Below are 14976 nucleotides of genomic sequence, written 5' to 3' on the forward strand. Positions count from 1 at the left end.
AGGGCGTGTCGCCGCTTCCGGGGCGGGGCGCTCTCCCGGAAGGAAGCGGTGGCGGAGGCCGTGCTGAGGGGAGGCGGCGGGAGCGGCCCCGGGGGCTGTTGCCCAAGGGGAATAGGGACAGATCCGGTGTGTTCGGGCGTATCGACGTGTGGTTCTGTTCAGAGTCTGGTTTTCTGCCCTTCCAGCCACCCCCGGCAGCAGATCCCCCCCAGACACCACCCCAGCTCCCAGCAGCTGCTGTGGTTTTACCCCAAACTCGGCTCCCGTGGGCGCTGCGGCCGGGCCTTCATGCTGACAGCAGCAGAAAGAGAAATAGCTACTGCTATTTACGACTCACTCCTCTTTCGCTTCTCATTTGCACAGTGTCTTTTTTTATTTTTCCTCCCCCCCCGTGAGGCTCGACCCAGACAGCAGCTGTGAAAGCAGGGACGGGCTTTAGCAAAACAGCAGGGAAAAAATGCTGTAACAAGAGGGAAATAGTTCTCAACGCAGCCAGCTAAGCAAATCCAGAAACTTTGGTTTTGAGTGCTGCACGAGCAAGAACAGTTACTGGCACCTTCTCTGGGCTGCTTCACGTGAGGACTGAAACAAAGGAGGTTCCATCTAAACATGAGGAGAAACTTCTTTGTGGTGCCAGAGCCTGGACCAGGCTGCCCAGAGAGGTTGTGGAGTCTCCTTGTCTGGAGACATTCAAACGTGCCTGGACTGACCCTGTGTGACCTGCTCTGGTGACCCTGTGCTAGCAGGGGTTGGACTGGGTGATCTCCAGAGGTCCCTTCAACCCCAACCAGTCTGTGATTCTGTGATGCTGGGTGGGCGCAAAGTGGAACCGAAATGAGCCGATACCAGCCACTGCTCAAGTGCCACCTGTAAAGGAAGCGATGATGAAAGAGTTAATGTTTGGTGCCGTTAAATGAACCCCCGTGTCTTCATTTTCATTTGCAGTCACGCAAAGCAAACTCGCACCACAGGGAAAATGAGGAGAGGGACTGTAGTGGTTGCAGAGCAGATCAGGCAGATTTCCTTAATTTTCAGTGTAATATACTTTTATTACACAACACAAACTTTATATCCACATTTATCTTCTATGTATTTTAAATAAAAAACATAGACTATATATTACCCGAACTGAAAAGTCAAACATAGTAAGAAATAATACACTACAGTACCCACAGTATTAAACATTACACATAACTTACTTAAAAACAACACACTTGGAAATAATCCCAAACCCTGATCGTTATAATCCAGGCTCAATTTTCAAAGGCATTATGGGTTACAATTCATTGACACATACAATTTATAATTCAGCGAACAAAATCCATTCATAAAAGTCACAGTGAAAGTCAAGGTAAACTTAAACTAAACTTGTGTAAGTAAAATGACTAAGAACTGCTGTTCTGGAAAGCAATTTCCAGTTAGAGGACTATATACAGAAGATAATAACAGAACATAATTATTCTCTGAAATCTAGCTTATTTGCAGAAAGATAATCAAAGACTGGAGTTTTTCTTTCTGTTAAATGAAATTATGTTTCCATAGCTCAAAACTCAGAACTATGTTGGGTCCACTCTGCTGTGTGTGAACAACCTGAAGACATTTACAATTGTTTACCTACAAATAACTAAAGAGATCAATACAACTCCAGGGTTCAGTAATACCAGGCATCACTTAAAGCCAGCAGGGTCTATAAATTGTCCAGAGTAAAATAGTTATCAAATGAAGAAAGGGAAAGAAATACATCCCAGAGATTCATGATGAGTTAAGAGACCATCTTGCCACATTCCTTGCTCTGAATTCTTTCCTTACCTGCCGGGCAGTCGCATCCCAAACTTGGTTACTGTGCTTCGCCATGCAGAAAAGAAAGATCCAGTGCATAAGCTGTGGCATAAAGGTCCTCGGACCTCTAAAAACGATGCTGAAATTCAAGTAGTGTGACCTCACAGAGCAGCCACTGGATTTTCTCACCCCTTACCTCAGTCCATCGCAATACAACGAACTTACACAGAAAACGGATGCAGACGGTCGGGGTTAAGCTGGGCTTCCAGCTGGACTGGATCCTCTGCCTGACCTCACGGAAATGGTGACGAATGTTCCTCTGCCCCACACAGCACAGGAGTTGAAACAAAAGGGAAAGAACACTCTGCAATGCAAACAATGAGCTCGGACATCAGACTTTCCCTGTCGGCATTTCCATCATCTTCCTCATCATCCCACCCATCCCAGGTCATCTACAAACAAGAATGAGCAGTGAGAATAAAGCTGGGCAGGAAGGGGCCCAGGGGTTGCAAACGCCAAAAGAAGCTAGAAAATCATGACCTTTAATTATATCGGTAATTATTTTTTTTAAGAACAAAAGCAAACAGGTGAGTGATCATACACTTATCCTTCAGCTCATAGCCAGCAATAAACACAGCCCTCAAACCCCAAAATACAGGTATTCAGTCTGAACACATATTACCATGAAACAGATGGAAGCCCTTAAAAGAAGTAAGAGTTTACATTTTTTAACAGTCTTTAGAAAAGATATAAAGAAGAGTGAAATTAAAGGTATTATGCAATAAACTTTTTTTATTTCATCTCTTCAGATATTTTTGTCAGTACTAAGATTTTAGCAACTATCAGTCACCATTTGTAATATCAATAGAATTCCTTTCGTTTAAAAGAGGCTGAGTATTCACCTTGCAAACAAATTTGAGAGTGCAGCAGAAAGAAGTAAAACATTTCCTGCACACAGAGTCGTACATCTTAAAAGTCAGAGAAAAGGACGAGGACCAAGCGGGGCTCCACTCAGAGTCATTATGTCATTGTGAATCTTCAGGACAGACACCTCATCTCCTTGTGCCTCTTACACTTCATCTGACAAAGGGAGACATGAGGAGTGCGGGTCAGGATCTCACTGAGGTCTCCCCTTCAGGATTGTCCCTGGGGAAATACACTGCAGAACTGACCCCCTCCCACATTCATTTTTGCAAAAATCAGCATATGCTCAATGCACAGAGTACATTTGAAACAGGCTGTATTCAGTGCTGAGGGGGCAGTGATCAGCCACCCCATACAGCTTCAGATTTCACTGGGAAAACACAGATATATGTTATTTTTTATTTTTTTAAACTCTTGAAATTGACAGCATTAAGTGGATGCCGCACGTAAACATCTTTTCATGTCATTTTTGAGCGCTTTATAAAGCCAAGTAGGTATCCTTCCTATTTTACAAGCGTAAAACAGATACAGAAACATTTAATGTGCTGTGAAATTGGCCAAGTCAATATGAGACCTGATAGCAAGACCTCCTTTTGCTCCCTGTTAAAAGCCACCAGACACTGCATATAGAGAGGGGATGTTAAAAACATTAGGCTTGGTGTGTTTTTGTTCAGACATGCAGCAACCTAAAAAAATATTGGTGCAAGCTAACAATTCTTTTAAAATAACTATCCCTCAACTGTCCCACCAATACCCTCAGTATTCACAAAAAACAGAGTAATCACTGCAATCCGGATACACAATCTGTGCCTTGAAAATACATGACACCTCCTATTTAGGGAGAAAAAAAAAAAAGTTGATTCTAAGACGTGTTCCTGTATCTTTGGAACCAAAGATGGCATGTATCTTGTCTCAGAACACAGAAAGAGTCTTTCCTTCAAATTGAACGAGCTAAATGGACTGACATGCATTGTCCTTTTAATGATCTGCAAAGATGATATTCATAGCAACATTGTACTTAGCCCTTGACTACCTGGCCAATTTGTCTATAGTGTCAGGTGGCAAACACAGAATATTTGGGAGTACTGGGATGGAAAAGTAGCTATATAGGTGAGAAAGTGGCAAGAAAGCTAAGCAGAAGAATCTCAGAGACATAGGTAAGTATGTTCTAGCAAACCTCTGGCCTAGCCAGATATAAAGAAAAGTTATAAGTAAAGCAAAAAAAAAAGCAGTATTGCATAGGCATTTAGTTTAATTAGACAATTATAAGCATTCATGATATACAAAAACATCAATCATCTTAAACATGGATTTAGTAGATCAGCTACTCACATTTTTGTTGCAAACGGAGAATTTCAAAAATTACGCTACACACCAAGAAAAGATAAGTCAATAACGTTTATATAAAGCAGTTATTATACTCCCCTGACATCCACCTGCACAACTCTTCTGTTTCTGTCAAAAAATGCACACACATTAGGCAATATCATCAAAATCATTGTAAACAAAGACTGCTTAGAACAAGTGTAGTCAATAAAACAACAATATTGTCAACTTGCACAAATCACAACACAGAATGTATGTGTTTAATCAAATTTGCTGGCTCAAATCCGCGTTTGCTTTGTCGATATTGCACTTTATGTTTGCTGTCTCCTGGAGGGTCACAAGGATGAAAGTTTCGATTAAGATGCCACTGATACAGACCAAGATATTAATTTTCATCTTTTCGGCTAGGTAGTCTTCCTTATTTCAACATTAAATAGGAAAAAGTTTTAAAGTATCAGTGTGTGCATAGTAAAAAATAGCAAACATGATCGAAACAGGAATTCTGTCATCACAGCTTCTCTAGACTAACAGCGGAAAAATTCTCCAAGACAAACCAAAAAATGTACGGTTAAATCAGACTGCGTTCCATTTCTATAAGTAGTGCTGAAATTCAAACCAGAGCTGTCTCATGTAAATACATATATGGGAAGTGGCAAAAAACCCCTGAATAATCCAGTAAAACTGCATTTCTCATTGTAGTCTCTAAATAAACTGATGCTGACAACCTGAACTTAAGGGTCTTAAGTGTACAAGTAGTCAAAACTTTGTAAGCCTCAGTTTTAAAATCTTAGGTCATTTTCTTAGAAATTGTGGTTTAAGATTCCCTGAAAAAAAAGGAAAAATGAAGCCAGCAGTGTAGTGAAGAAACCATGCAAGCTTCCTCTCATTTTAGGACAATTTTACTGATCTCAGTTTGACTTTTAATTTTAGGTTATTGAACACAAGTACAACAACTTGTAACACAAAGGCCAGCATTTAAGAAAACCATTTAAATGAACTCAAAATAAGATCCAAATGCACGTCATTTCCTCCTTCCCCCTCACTTCAAAATTTAAGTTCTGGACTTGAAACTCAGCACTTGACAATGATCGTCCGTAAGTAAACATTTGAAAAGAGATTATTAGAGCTGCATGTCCCCCCCTCAGAGAGACAATTTACTAAAAATTCCTAAATTAACTACATAAAAGTGTGAAGATCAATCAGTGCAAACAATTTGCCTCTTTTTTTGCAAGACAATTTGCTCATAAAGTTCTTGGAATTATTCTAAAAATTATGTCAGGTAACTGACAATTTTGTTCATTGTAATAAACACGTTTCTTAAGTGTTTTGGTCAAAAGTTTAATTAAGCAATATTCTTGGATTAACTAATCCAATGGAATGCAACATGCAAAGATTTACTTTCGCTCTCTCCTTAAGATTGAGACCACTTCAAGTGGGGTCTTTTTGAAAAGAACTTGAATTTTCCGTACCTCACAACACAGTAATATCTTCAGACATCTAGACCTACCTTTCAGCTTTGGATGTACAGGAATTCAACTTCGGGATGTGGTTACTAATGTCAGAAGTGCAACAATTAACTTCTGAAAAGAATATGATTCTGCGATGGCTGTCTCAGTGTAGAAATAAATTTCCTACTCAGATATACTGTCTGGTAATTGGAGAAATATTTGAATATGAAGGTTGAATCTTTTTTTTCCTGGTATTGCACCAGGAAGGGTCAACAAGGATGTTAAAAATGAGATTTATTGTCTGAAGAAGGTGAGGTAAAGGAAGCACTTGTCTAGTATCATCATTCAACTCTAAATCTAGAACAAAGTTTAACAGCACAGAATGTAGAAAGAGTCAGTAATAAAATAATATACATTAAATATTCCTTTTGCTTCTGCTAATAGGAATATACACATAGGGTTTTCTCATTTACCAAAAGCCTTTGCAAATGACCTGATTCTATAGAGCTTCTTTTTGTAGATACTGTAAACATTTAGAATTTCTAAGGCTAAAAACAGGCACAAGTCTTCCATGAACAGTTATTATTCCTAAAAGCATTAAGGAATATATTCCAAATCTGCTATTTCTTTTTATAACAACGGAAATAATTGAAATATAATAATTCACAATGCAGATTCTTAATTTAAAAATAAATATAGCTTAATCGTGACAACAATTAATAATATATAGGGAATACTCCTCTATTTTTTGTTTCGAATGGTCTATTACATGAAAATTACATTTCCAGAATCTCTGTGCTGGGTGTTACTCAATTTTATAAAGTGGAAGTTTAAGTAGCAACTAAAACATCTCTAAGTGGGTAAAATTCAACCACGTTATGTCAGCATTATTAGCACCCCAGCTTTATAATAATGCAGGTGAGATCTGCAATATCCATTTTGCAGACTATGATACAAAGCCACATGGTAGGTGGCACCTTCTAAAAGATGTTACACGCTCCTCTCTATCGTTTCCATGAGGTGGTTTTGTTTTGTGCCTCATTAAGGTACCTGAGCCAACAGTCTTGTTTCAGGCTGGTTTTCCAAGATTTCGGAGGTTTTCCAACCTCTGGAACAGGTTCTCCTTCGCTGAGCAGCTAAGCATTAGCCAGCATTCCAGCAGACTGATTCCGATATACGTTAGCAGCAATGCATTTCCAGAGACACGTTGCAAAAATATTAAAAGCAATTGTCGTCTAGAAGTCCTTTTACCCCCTGCACCGTTCTCAATAGAATAACTCACCACCAGGTAATCTTGAATTCATAGATAGGACGCTTGCAGTAATAGTGGTTTATCAGGTGTTTATCACAGACTCCGATACACTGGTGATCCACAGTTATTCCTCTGTCGGACAGGTCTGTCACGATACAGTGCAAGAGATCATACACATCAGCTACAGCCTCCCAGGGGCCAAAAGATACATCTACTTCGCAATGGTGTTCAAACAGCTTCGTCTCACTTTCACTCCTTTCGAAACGCAAAGAATTGAAATGTGGGCATTCGTAGGGAGTAATGGGCATCTCTTCTTTGAAGACACACACCTTCAATTTCGCAAATCTTGCTTTTCTTTGCATGGCTCTAAGCTTTGCTATCTCGATTATCCGTTCCAAATGATCTAAACAACAAGAAAAGTTGAAAATAACAATGAAGCACCTAGTAAAAGAAAACAAATGCAACTATTCCAGGTGAAACATATTGCTTCAGTGTTTAACAAGTTATTCTTAACATAATATTAACAGCAACAAGAAGTTCCATGGAGCTAGATATATAGTAATGAAATCAATCTCCATTCTGTTGTTAACTTGGTGTCCTTAGTATATGCCCAAATTTATTCAATTGCAGGTTCTAATGGAACAAACGCAGAGGCAGAGAAACCTTCTCATTTAATAATAAGCCGTGCCTGTTATGGCCTAGATCTTGCTCCCTTTTAAGACAGCATAAAAATCCACATCCTTGGATACAGCAGGAACAAATCTGACGTGGAGACCTCAAAGATCTAAAGGGCATGAAAGACCTGTAAACTTCTAAAATACAATAGAGTTATTTTGAAAGCTGAAAGGAGACCAGAAAGCACTGTGTATACGACTTGAAGGGCTCTGGGAGAAATAGTCAATAGTTCTTTGTTCATTTACCTTTGTAATATGGCATCAGACCCAGGAAAGCTTGCCTGACTTTTTCTCCTTTCAGAGGCTGGATGTCCTCTAGATTGTCTAGCAAGGGTCCTATGGAATAATACTGTGCTTCCTTGTAAACTGACCTCACTCTCTCCCTCGGTGGCAGGTCGCCAGATCGTAGAAAGTTAAGTATGTCTCTAAAAAAATGGGCAAAAATATTGTTAAGTCACAAGTTTCTGCCAAAACTGTTGCAGGTTGGAAAGGAGAGTAAACACCAGACATTTGTTTATTCTATTGAGATAGAAATCCTTATAGTTAGATAGTAACTGAAGTAAGTGTGAGTCATATTTCCAACATATGTTTTTAAAAGCATTTGCCATATTCAAGTTTCCAAGCCATCATTTCACATTTTTACACTGCTAATGTCAAAACTCATTTCAGAAAATGCTGTCATATTTTAAACAAAAAGTTCAAAGTGGAGTTATCATTTAAAATAGAAGTGTGGATGGTATTTAATGGGAAAGAGATTGTAGTCACCGTATTTCAAATTTAGGTCTGTGACAAAATAATCTTTTCCAGTTTCCTGGAGAATCATACGCATGGGTATTTTAGCCCCCACAGAACCAGAATTCCAGCTGAATGGATAGTGCATTTGCAAAGGAGGGGTTCTCTTCACAGGATCAGGGCCATACGCACTTGTAGTATATATTATAAGAATAAAGAACATTCCCTCGCAATTCGGAAACACTGTTAAGCGAAAAGATTTCTAACAGGGAAAGAAATCACTTTATAAGCATTAACCAAAAAAACTATTATTGACCATATCAACTAAAGCAAGCATTACTGCAATCTTCATTAAAATGTCAACAAATACCACAAGTGCTATACTTGGCGCTCTGTTCCAGCTATATATTGAATTCAGATTGATAACATCACAAATGAATTGATTTCCTAACTAAGTAGCAGGCACTTCCAAATTGCCAAATGTAAAGAAACAATTCTTTTCCAATAAATAGAGTGGCTTAATCTATATCTGTGCCAGGTTATAGTACAATCCAAATGTGCTTTGAAAATAATGGAATCCTTCTCTGTTGAGGATATTAAGGAAATGTCTACAAAGGAGAAACAAGACATAGAAGTTAAATTGCAAAGTGTGCCTTGGGCAGAGACCTTAACCCATGAACATTAACTCATGAACACTGCTTACATTTTCTAGGCATCCCACACCAATTCAAACAGAATATGACTGAGATCATGGTTAGTTTAATTAAAAATAAAACAAAAGCATAAGAAGGAATCCCGAAGGTGAAGGAATATGGCACGAACAGCAAAAATAATTTTTAAAAAATCCTTTGAGGCTTGTGCTTTTTTACCAATTACATTATATCCTGTTTAAACACTGAAAACATCATACTTTCCACTGTTTAAAAAACCTAGATGCATTCCTTCCGTTCTCTCTTTATCACAAATACTGCAGTATCAGTTAAAAAAAAAAAAAGTGTTGTACAAAAGAGCTTCCTAAGAAAAGCAATGCCAATCTTTTTTAAAACATCAAAACAACTCAACACCCTGAAAGGAGATAATCTACAGGAGACAACACGCAAATTCTAAACATTACCTCTTTTCCTTTTCCCATTGTAAAACTTAAGTCCTTAAGAATAAAACGAATAGTTTTTTAATTGCAATATATTCTTCTCTTGAGATGTTTTGAAGGTGTGGATGCCAGTCAGTCACACTTACCTACTACAAAAATATGATTTAACTAGAAGAAAAAAAAATGTTAAAACTTATTTTTCATTAAAAATAATTTACTTCAGAAAAACTTTTAATGTATACTGCTGGGGACACTGTACATACCCAAAGTAGGTTCCATCTCTGTCGATAAAGTATCTGCCTTCAGCATCTGTTGGAATATAGTGTCTTCCACTGAACATAGCCGCCAACATTGTGTCCTCATAACGTCTCAGTGTTGACAGTCTTGTTGTAAAATACATGCCGCCCACGTTTAGTGGAACAACTTCTGGAAACTGCAAAAGCAATCACATCATCAGAAAGGAGTCCCCAGTCCTCTGCAGACATGTTCAGGCCAAAAGGGTTACAACTTCCAGAAGACACAGTGTACAGACTCTGCCACTGGGACATGATTTGGTCTGACAAACGCTTCTCTCCTGGCCTGTCATCACTGAACAGCGAGGTTCAAGGGTTAACAACTTGAACACTTTGGCTGGCGTCTGGGTGTAATCAGTGAATGTTTTCATTTTAGTTGGAAATCTGAAACAGCAGTAACCACTCGGCTTTAATACCAGATATTCACTAAAAGCCTGAAGCCTCCTCTTGGCTCTTTTGGGGAAATAAAAAAAAAAACAACAAAAAACAAACCAACCAACCCTGGCCCCTCCTTCTACACATACACACACAAAACAAAAGGTAAGAAATCTCAGGCCAGCCCTGGGACTTGCACTCAGGTGCTACTCTACTGGCTCCTATACTAGGACTGAAAAAAACAGTGATTCTGTATTTACATTAGGTTTATAGCAGGCCTAAAAACTTAGTATCACGCCTTAACGATGCCTTGGTACCAGAATAAACACTTATTTGTATTTGTCAAGTCCAAACATGGATGGAAATTCAGAGTAATGCTGCCAAGCAACTGGAGTAAAATTCAAGAGACTTAGTTTTATTCGACCATTTAGCTACTAATAGAAACTGAGCTGGATAATCGTAAATCCTCCAATAAAGAAATCCTGAATCCTTTGGCGCCTGAGCAGACCTTATCAGACGAGCAGCCCCAGAGAGCTCTTACCTGCTGCGGCAGCAGAGGTAGCGCTTGTCCTGCCTGGGTTGCAGTAGGAGTGGCCGGCTCTTGGAAATCATCCTCTGCATCTGAGCTCGACATGGCATCATCCGGGTCTCCGCTCACTTTGTTCTGCCCCGTAACTACCACCATCCCTCTGGCTCTCGTCAGCAGGTCTGCTGGGTCGGCAGCCGTGGCAATGCTAAATGGGAAACAAGACCCAAATTACTCAGGCGCTGTCCCCGCCAGCTGCAGATCACGTGGCAGGCACGGCGCGGCCCTCCCCAGCTTCACACCGAGCATTTACAATGGCATTGTTATTTCTGGGAAATGAATCACAGCGCGGGTGACAGTTGCGCTGAAAAATTAACTCGCAGAGGGCCGCCTCTGCAGGAATGCAGTTTGCAGAGCTGTACCAAGGTCCTCCAGTCCCCGAGCCCCTGCCAGTGGCTGGGTAAGAGAGCAGTGTCCATTGGCTGCACGCTGCGGTGCGTGATTGGCTCCGCCACGCTTTTGCAGCAAAATGTCATTTGTTGGGTGAATTTGGGTGGCCGCCGTTCCATCCCAGCCATCGCAATAGGCCGTCTGCAGAAACGCGGCCCGGAATGCCGGCTCTCATTGGGCCTATGTGCCGGGCAACACCTGAACTGCTGCTTCCAGGCGATCCCCACCAGCTGCAAAAGTGGCTCAGAGCCTGCTGAGGACAACGACAGGCAGGTACAGGCTCCCTGCTCAGTTGTAGCGTTTCCTGTGAAATGAGAAAATTGAGCTTTCCACTCAGAGAGAGAAAACAGGCGCTTTCCTGCCCACCGCATCATGCTGTGCTGCACACAAACGCACACATCAGATATGCACATATTTAACTCCACATACTATATTGTGCATTTGCTGTTAATTATCAGTTTCCTTTCCTCCATGGAAAAAAATGCACAGCAACCCCAGCTGCAATGCTTTCACAATCCATCTTCAACCAGAGGATGGGAGGGTCTAACAATAAGCTGCTTTTTAAAAATAATAATTGAAAGAGCAGAGTAGGAAAGACTAGAAACTCTGCTGTTCTCTTTCACTGCATTATGTAAAAAATACCTCTGCTTACAGGATCGCTGTGGTGTCTCCAGTGCCACCACAACATCCTAACAAATATATTACTAGAGGATTTATGTAGCTCTCTAACCCTGCAAGCTCCTTCTCTCGAATCACTATAAAATGTAAAAAGAGGAGGAATATTTGCACAAGCATATCTGGTATATTTATTTATTGACTAAATAGATGCCATAAAGCTTGCTTCCAATCAAAATCAATAAGCAGATGTGACATAAAATTGTGACAGCCATGATTAATTATTCTGCATTCCTAATTCTGCTAATACAGTCATTGTGCACATTGTAGGGCTGTCTGTAGAGCTCAGCTCTTAAAGGAAAAGCTGCAAGTTCAAAAAGAAGCCAGAGAGAGCCTGGATGCTCCTGCTCAAGACAGACTCTTCAGAGAGCTGATCACACCAAAACCTCCCTGTTTCGTGGGAACCAAATCTGGAGGTGAATTCGAGATCCTGTTTACCACCCTAATAAACCTAGGTAAGGAGGTACTGTAAAGTTCCAAAAATTTCTTTTTAAACACCAGCTTGTTAAGAGATTTATCTCAGCTCAGGATAGGTATTTCTCTAGAGTTCAAAGATTGACTTGCACTTCATAATCATTTTTTCACCACAGTACAATGCACATGCAGATAAAATAAGGATGGAAGGACTTCTCACTGTCCACACCTTATCAATAGTTTTCATATTTGTCCCGAAACAACATTTATTTTTACATCATCAATTATCAAAACAAGTCAACTATGCCTCACAGATAAAGAACATAAAAAACAAAACCGAAATATTCTTTTGGTAGGGGCAAAAATTCAGTAAACACATTATCATCAAGAAGCAGCTTGCAAAAGCCTTATTTATGTATAGTCTAAATTAAGTGTGAACCTGTATTTACTGTGAACGTATTATTTATAACGCTGTTACTTGACACCAGTGCTTTGACTGCTATATTTTCAGTTCTCTTAAAACTATTCAAAAGAACTCAAGACTGAGCAAAAATGTAAATGGAGCAAACGCTGAATAAACAAAATTCAGGTCCATTAAGTGTATCAGAATCATGGAGCACAGAATGTGTTTTGGATACTTTCATCCATTTGGCACTGTACCAAAAAGGCCCTTTTCCCCAACAGAAGCAGAGGTTTGAGAAAAAGGAATTATTCTTCCTCTTTCATTATCGTCCTTCAACGTGACACCAGGGTTTAGGAAAAACATGAGAGAGGACGTGTTACACTCATGAGTAACAACCTTCTTTTCTATTGGAATGTTCGCACAAAGCAATCTCCTAAATGGCGAGGTTCAGCATACAAGAGCTCAACCCATAATTAGTCCGGGATTCCAAGAATAAGATTAGTGGCTGTAAAATGAAGAGACTGATCATTGACAAGTTTAACCTGTTTTCTGACGTTCATTAAAAGGTACCAGAAGTTCCTCTCTGGGTTTGCTTCACTTCCTGTTCATCCCCAGACACGGAACAGCGAAACAGCAGAACACTGACTGGAACACAGTTCCTTCCTAAAAGAAAAACATAAGCCAATCACTGGCTAGTTGCTGACATCCAGTCTGCTGCATTTTGGTTCTCTGTATTTCAGTTCTTTTCATTTCATGAGGAATATGCATCCATCTGAATACCCTCTTCTTGCCACTCAAAGCATGCACAATAATTGTCATTAACCATTATTAAAGTTACATGGTTCGTTTATTTAAACTAAGTAAATGCATCCATTTTTCATATATGTCTAGGGCCAGATCAGCAGATAATTAATGAGAAAACATCGCCAATAAGCAAAATGATTTCCAAATCAAATATTTAATTGAACCATATGTCAGCACCATCCAACACTACCAGAAATACCTCCTTCCAGTTTACAAGCTACCTGGCATTTAAAAAGCAGAGATTACTTCCTGGAGCTTTGTTATCAACAGCTCAGATGCTGTCTCACATATACACACCAAAGAAAGCTTATTAAATGAACTGAACCTGCAAGTTTTGCTTCATTCCTGAGGTATAGAGCTGCATCAAGCTTTACTTGATGCTAAGATTCAAAAAAGCTTTTCAGGGCTCTGCTGTTCCCTCAACTTTTCCACATCAGTTTAAAAAACTCTCTCGTACATACCTTCTGAGGTTACAGTGGTATCAGGAAAGTTACATACCTATAAAAAAAAGTGACATAATGATTACACAGTCAAAGTCTTTATCATCAATGTACTGGTGTATGAATCCACCAAAGAAGCCCTACACAAACTGCTACTCAAACCCAACTCATTGGGACATGCTTGTTTTGGGGAGGTACCAACCAGATTGTTGGGAAGACTCTCCCTTTGTCAACAGAAACTGGGTCCCTGTGAGGACGCAGAATGAGACGTGACTTACAGTTTCTCTGTAGCATTCCTCAGAGACTCAGATGATCAAAGGTTTATGTGAACAAAGCAGGAAAAGACACGACATCCAGCTAATTCTAAAAGATCCGTGTCAGAAGAGGGAAAATAACATCCTGAAAGAGGGGAGGGATCCTTGAGCTACAGTGAACTGGATTATACACTTGGGTGGAACACTGGACGTACTCAACATCTCTACTCATCAACAAAAGGCAACACAGGGTACGATGAAGCGATATTCTAACTTAACTTTTGCATCAGCGAGCAAAGACGTGCGGTGCGGGAGGGTGTGAGGGGAACCCTCATCACCAGGGTGACCGTCCCAGGCAGGCACAGGGCAGCGGGGAAAAATAACCACAAATGACCGGTGGAGAAAGGCCAGGACACCTGCCCTGTGCCACAGAACCTCACAGCATGGAAATGCTTTTACCAGCTTGAAGCAGCTTTCCAGTTGCACCGCTGAGGTGTGGAGACACCGACCCGTTTACGGACAGCCCTGAGGGAGCCTGGAAACTGAGCCGGACCTGTGGGCACGTCAGGTCTCCAGCAAATTCAATATTAATGAGGCAATTAAATATTAACGGCTGCTTAGCGCCTTGCTAGGTCCTTCTAAACAGCCTGAACATCCACCACAAAGCGCCTGCAGGTGCGGGATTGAGCCTCTGTGGTGAGAGACCCAGGTGCTGCCGCGCCCGCGCTCAGGCAGCAGGGCAGCGGCTCCCGCTTCCCTCAGCGCCCGCTGGAAGCTGCCGCTCCCCGAGCGCTTCACCGACACCTCCCGTCCCCCGGGCTGCTTCTCCGCCCCTCACCTCACAGGCCGCCGGTGGCGGGTTAACGGGGCCGCTGTGCCGCGCTCATGCCGCCTCTGCCGGGCCGCGGGGGAACCACCTGCCGCCGCGCCTCCCGCGCCCAGCCCGGCGCCGCCCGCCCGCCGCCACATCTGCCGGGCGGGCGGGAGCGAGAGCGGCCGCCGCGTCACGTAGGGCCCATCCGGGTCCCGCGCGGGCGGGGCCGCCCAGGCGGGAACGCGGAGCGGGGGTGTCCGCGCGGGGCGGGCAGCGGCGGGAGTTCCGCGCTCCGTTCACACG

At 41.4% G+C, this 14976-nt stretch overlaps 1 protein-coding gene across 4 annotated transcripts; it reads right to left on the reverse strand.

Annotated features, from left to right (window-relative positions):
• Window positions 1–1542: 1542 nt before the first annotated feature.
• On the reverse strand, window positions 1543–14833 carry KCTD7 (potassium channel tetramerization domain containing 7). 4 transcript variants are annotated; one of them, XR_010607180.1, is made up of 8 exons: window positions 10733–10767; window positions 10435–10627; window positions 9489–9658; window positions 7650–7828; window positions 6528–7132; window positions 4036–4158; window positions 2682–2859; window positions 1543–2143 (listed from the first exon to the last, which is right to left on the reverse strand). XR_010607180.1 is itself a non-coding variant. In XM_065647384.1 (7 exons), the coding sequence occupies exons 4-7, from the start codon at window positions 10576–10578 to the stop codon at window positions 6756–6758; spliced, it is 870 nt and encodes a 289-aa protein (XP_065503456.1). In that variant the 5' UTR covers window positions 10579–10627; window positions 12904–13024; window positions 13627–13663; window positions 14698–14833; the 3' UTR covers window positions 6188–6755. The 4 variants fall into 4 exon arrangements, 2 of the variants coding, with proteins under 2 accessions (XP_065503456.1, XP_065503455.1); XR_010607179.1 differs by lacking the exon at window positions 1543–2143 and having other exon boundaries at window positions 2604–2859; XM_065647384.1 differs by lacking the exons at window positions 1543–2143; window positions 2682–2859; window positions 4036–4158; window positions 10733–10767 and adding exons at window positions 12904–13024; window positions 13627–13663; window positions 14698–14833 and having other exon boundaries at window positions 6188–7132.
• Between the last annotated feature and the right edge of the window lie 143 nt (window positions 14834–14976).

This window comes from Caloenas nicobarica, chromosome 17, assembly GCF_036013445.1.
Source record: "Caloenas nicobarica isolate bCalNic1 chromosome 17, bCalNic1.hap1, whole genome shotgun sequence".
Taxonomy (NCBI): domain Eukaryota; kingdom Metazoa; phylum Chordata; class Aves; order Columbiformes; family Columbidae; genus Caloenas; species Caloenas nicobarica.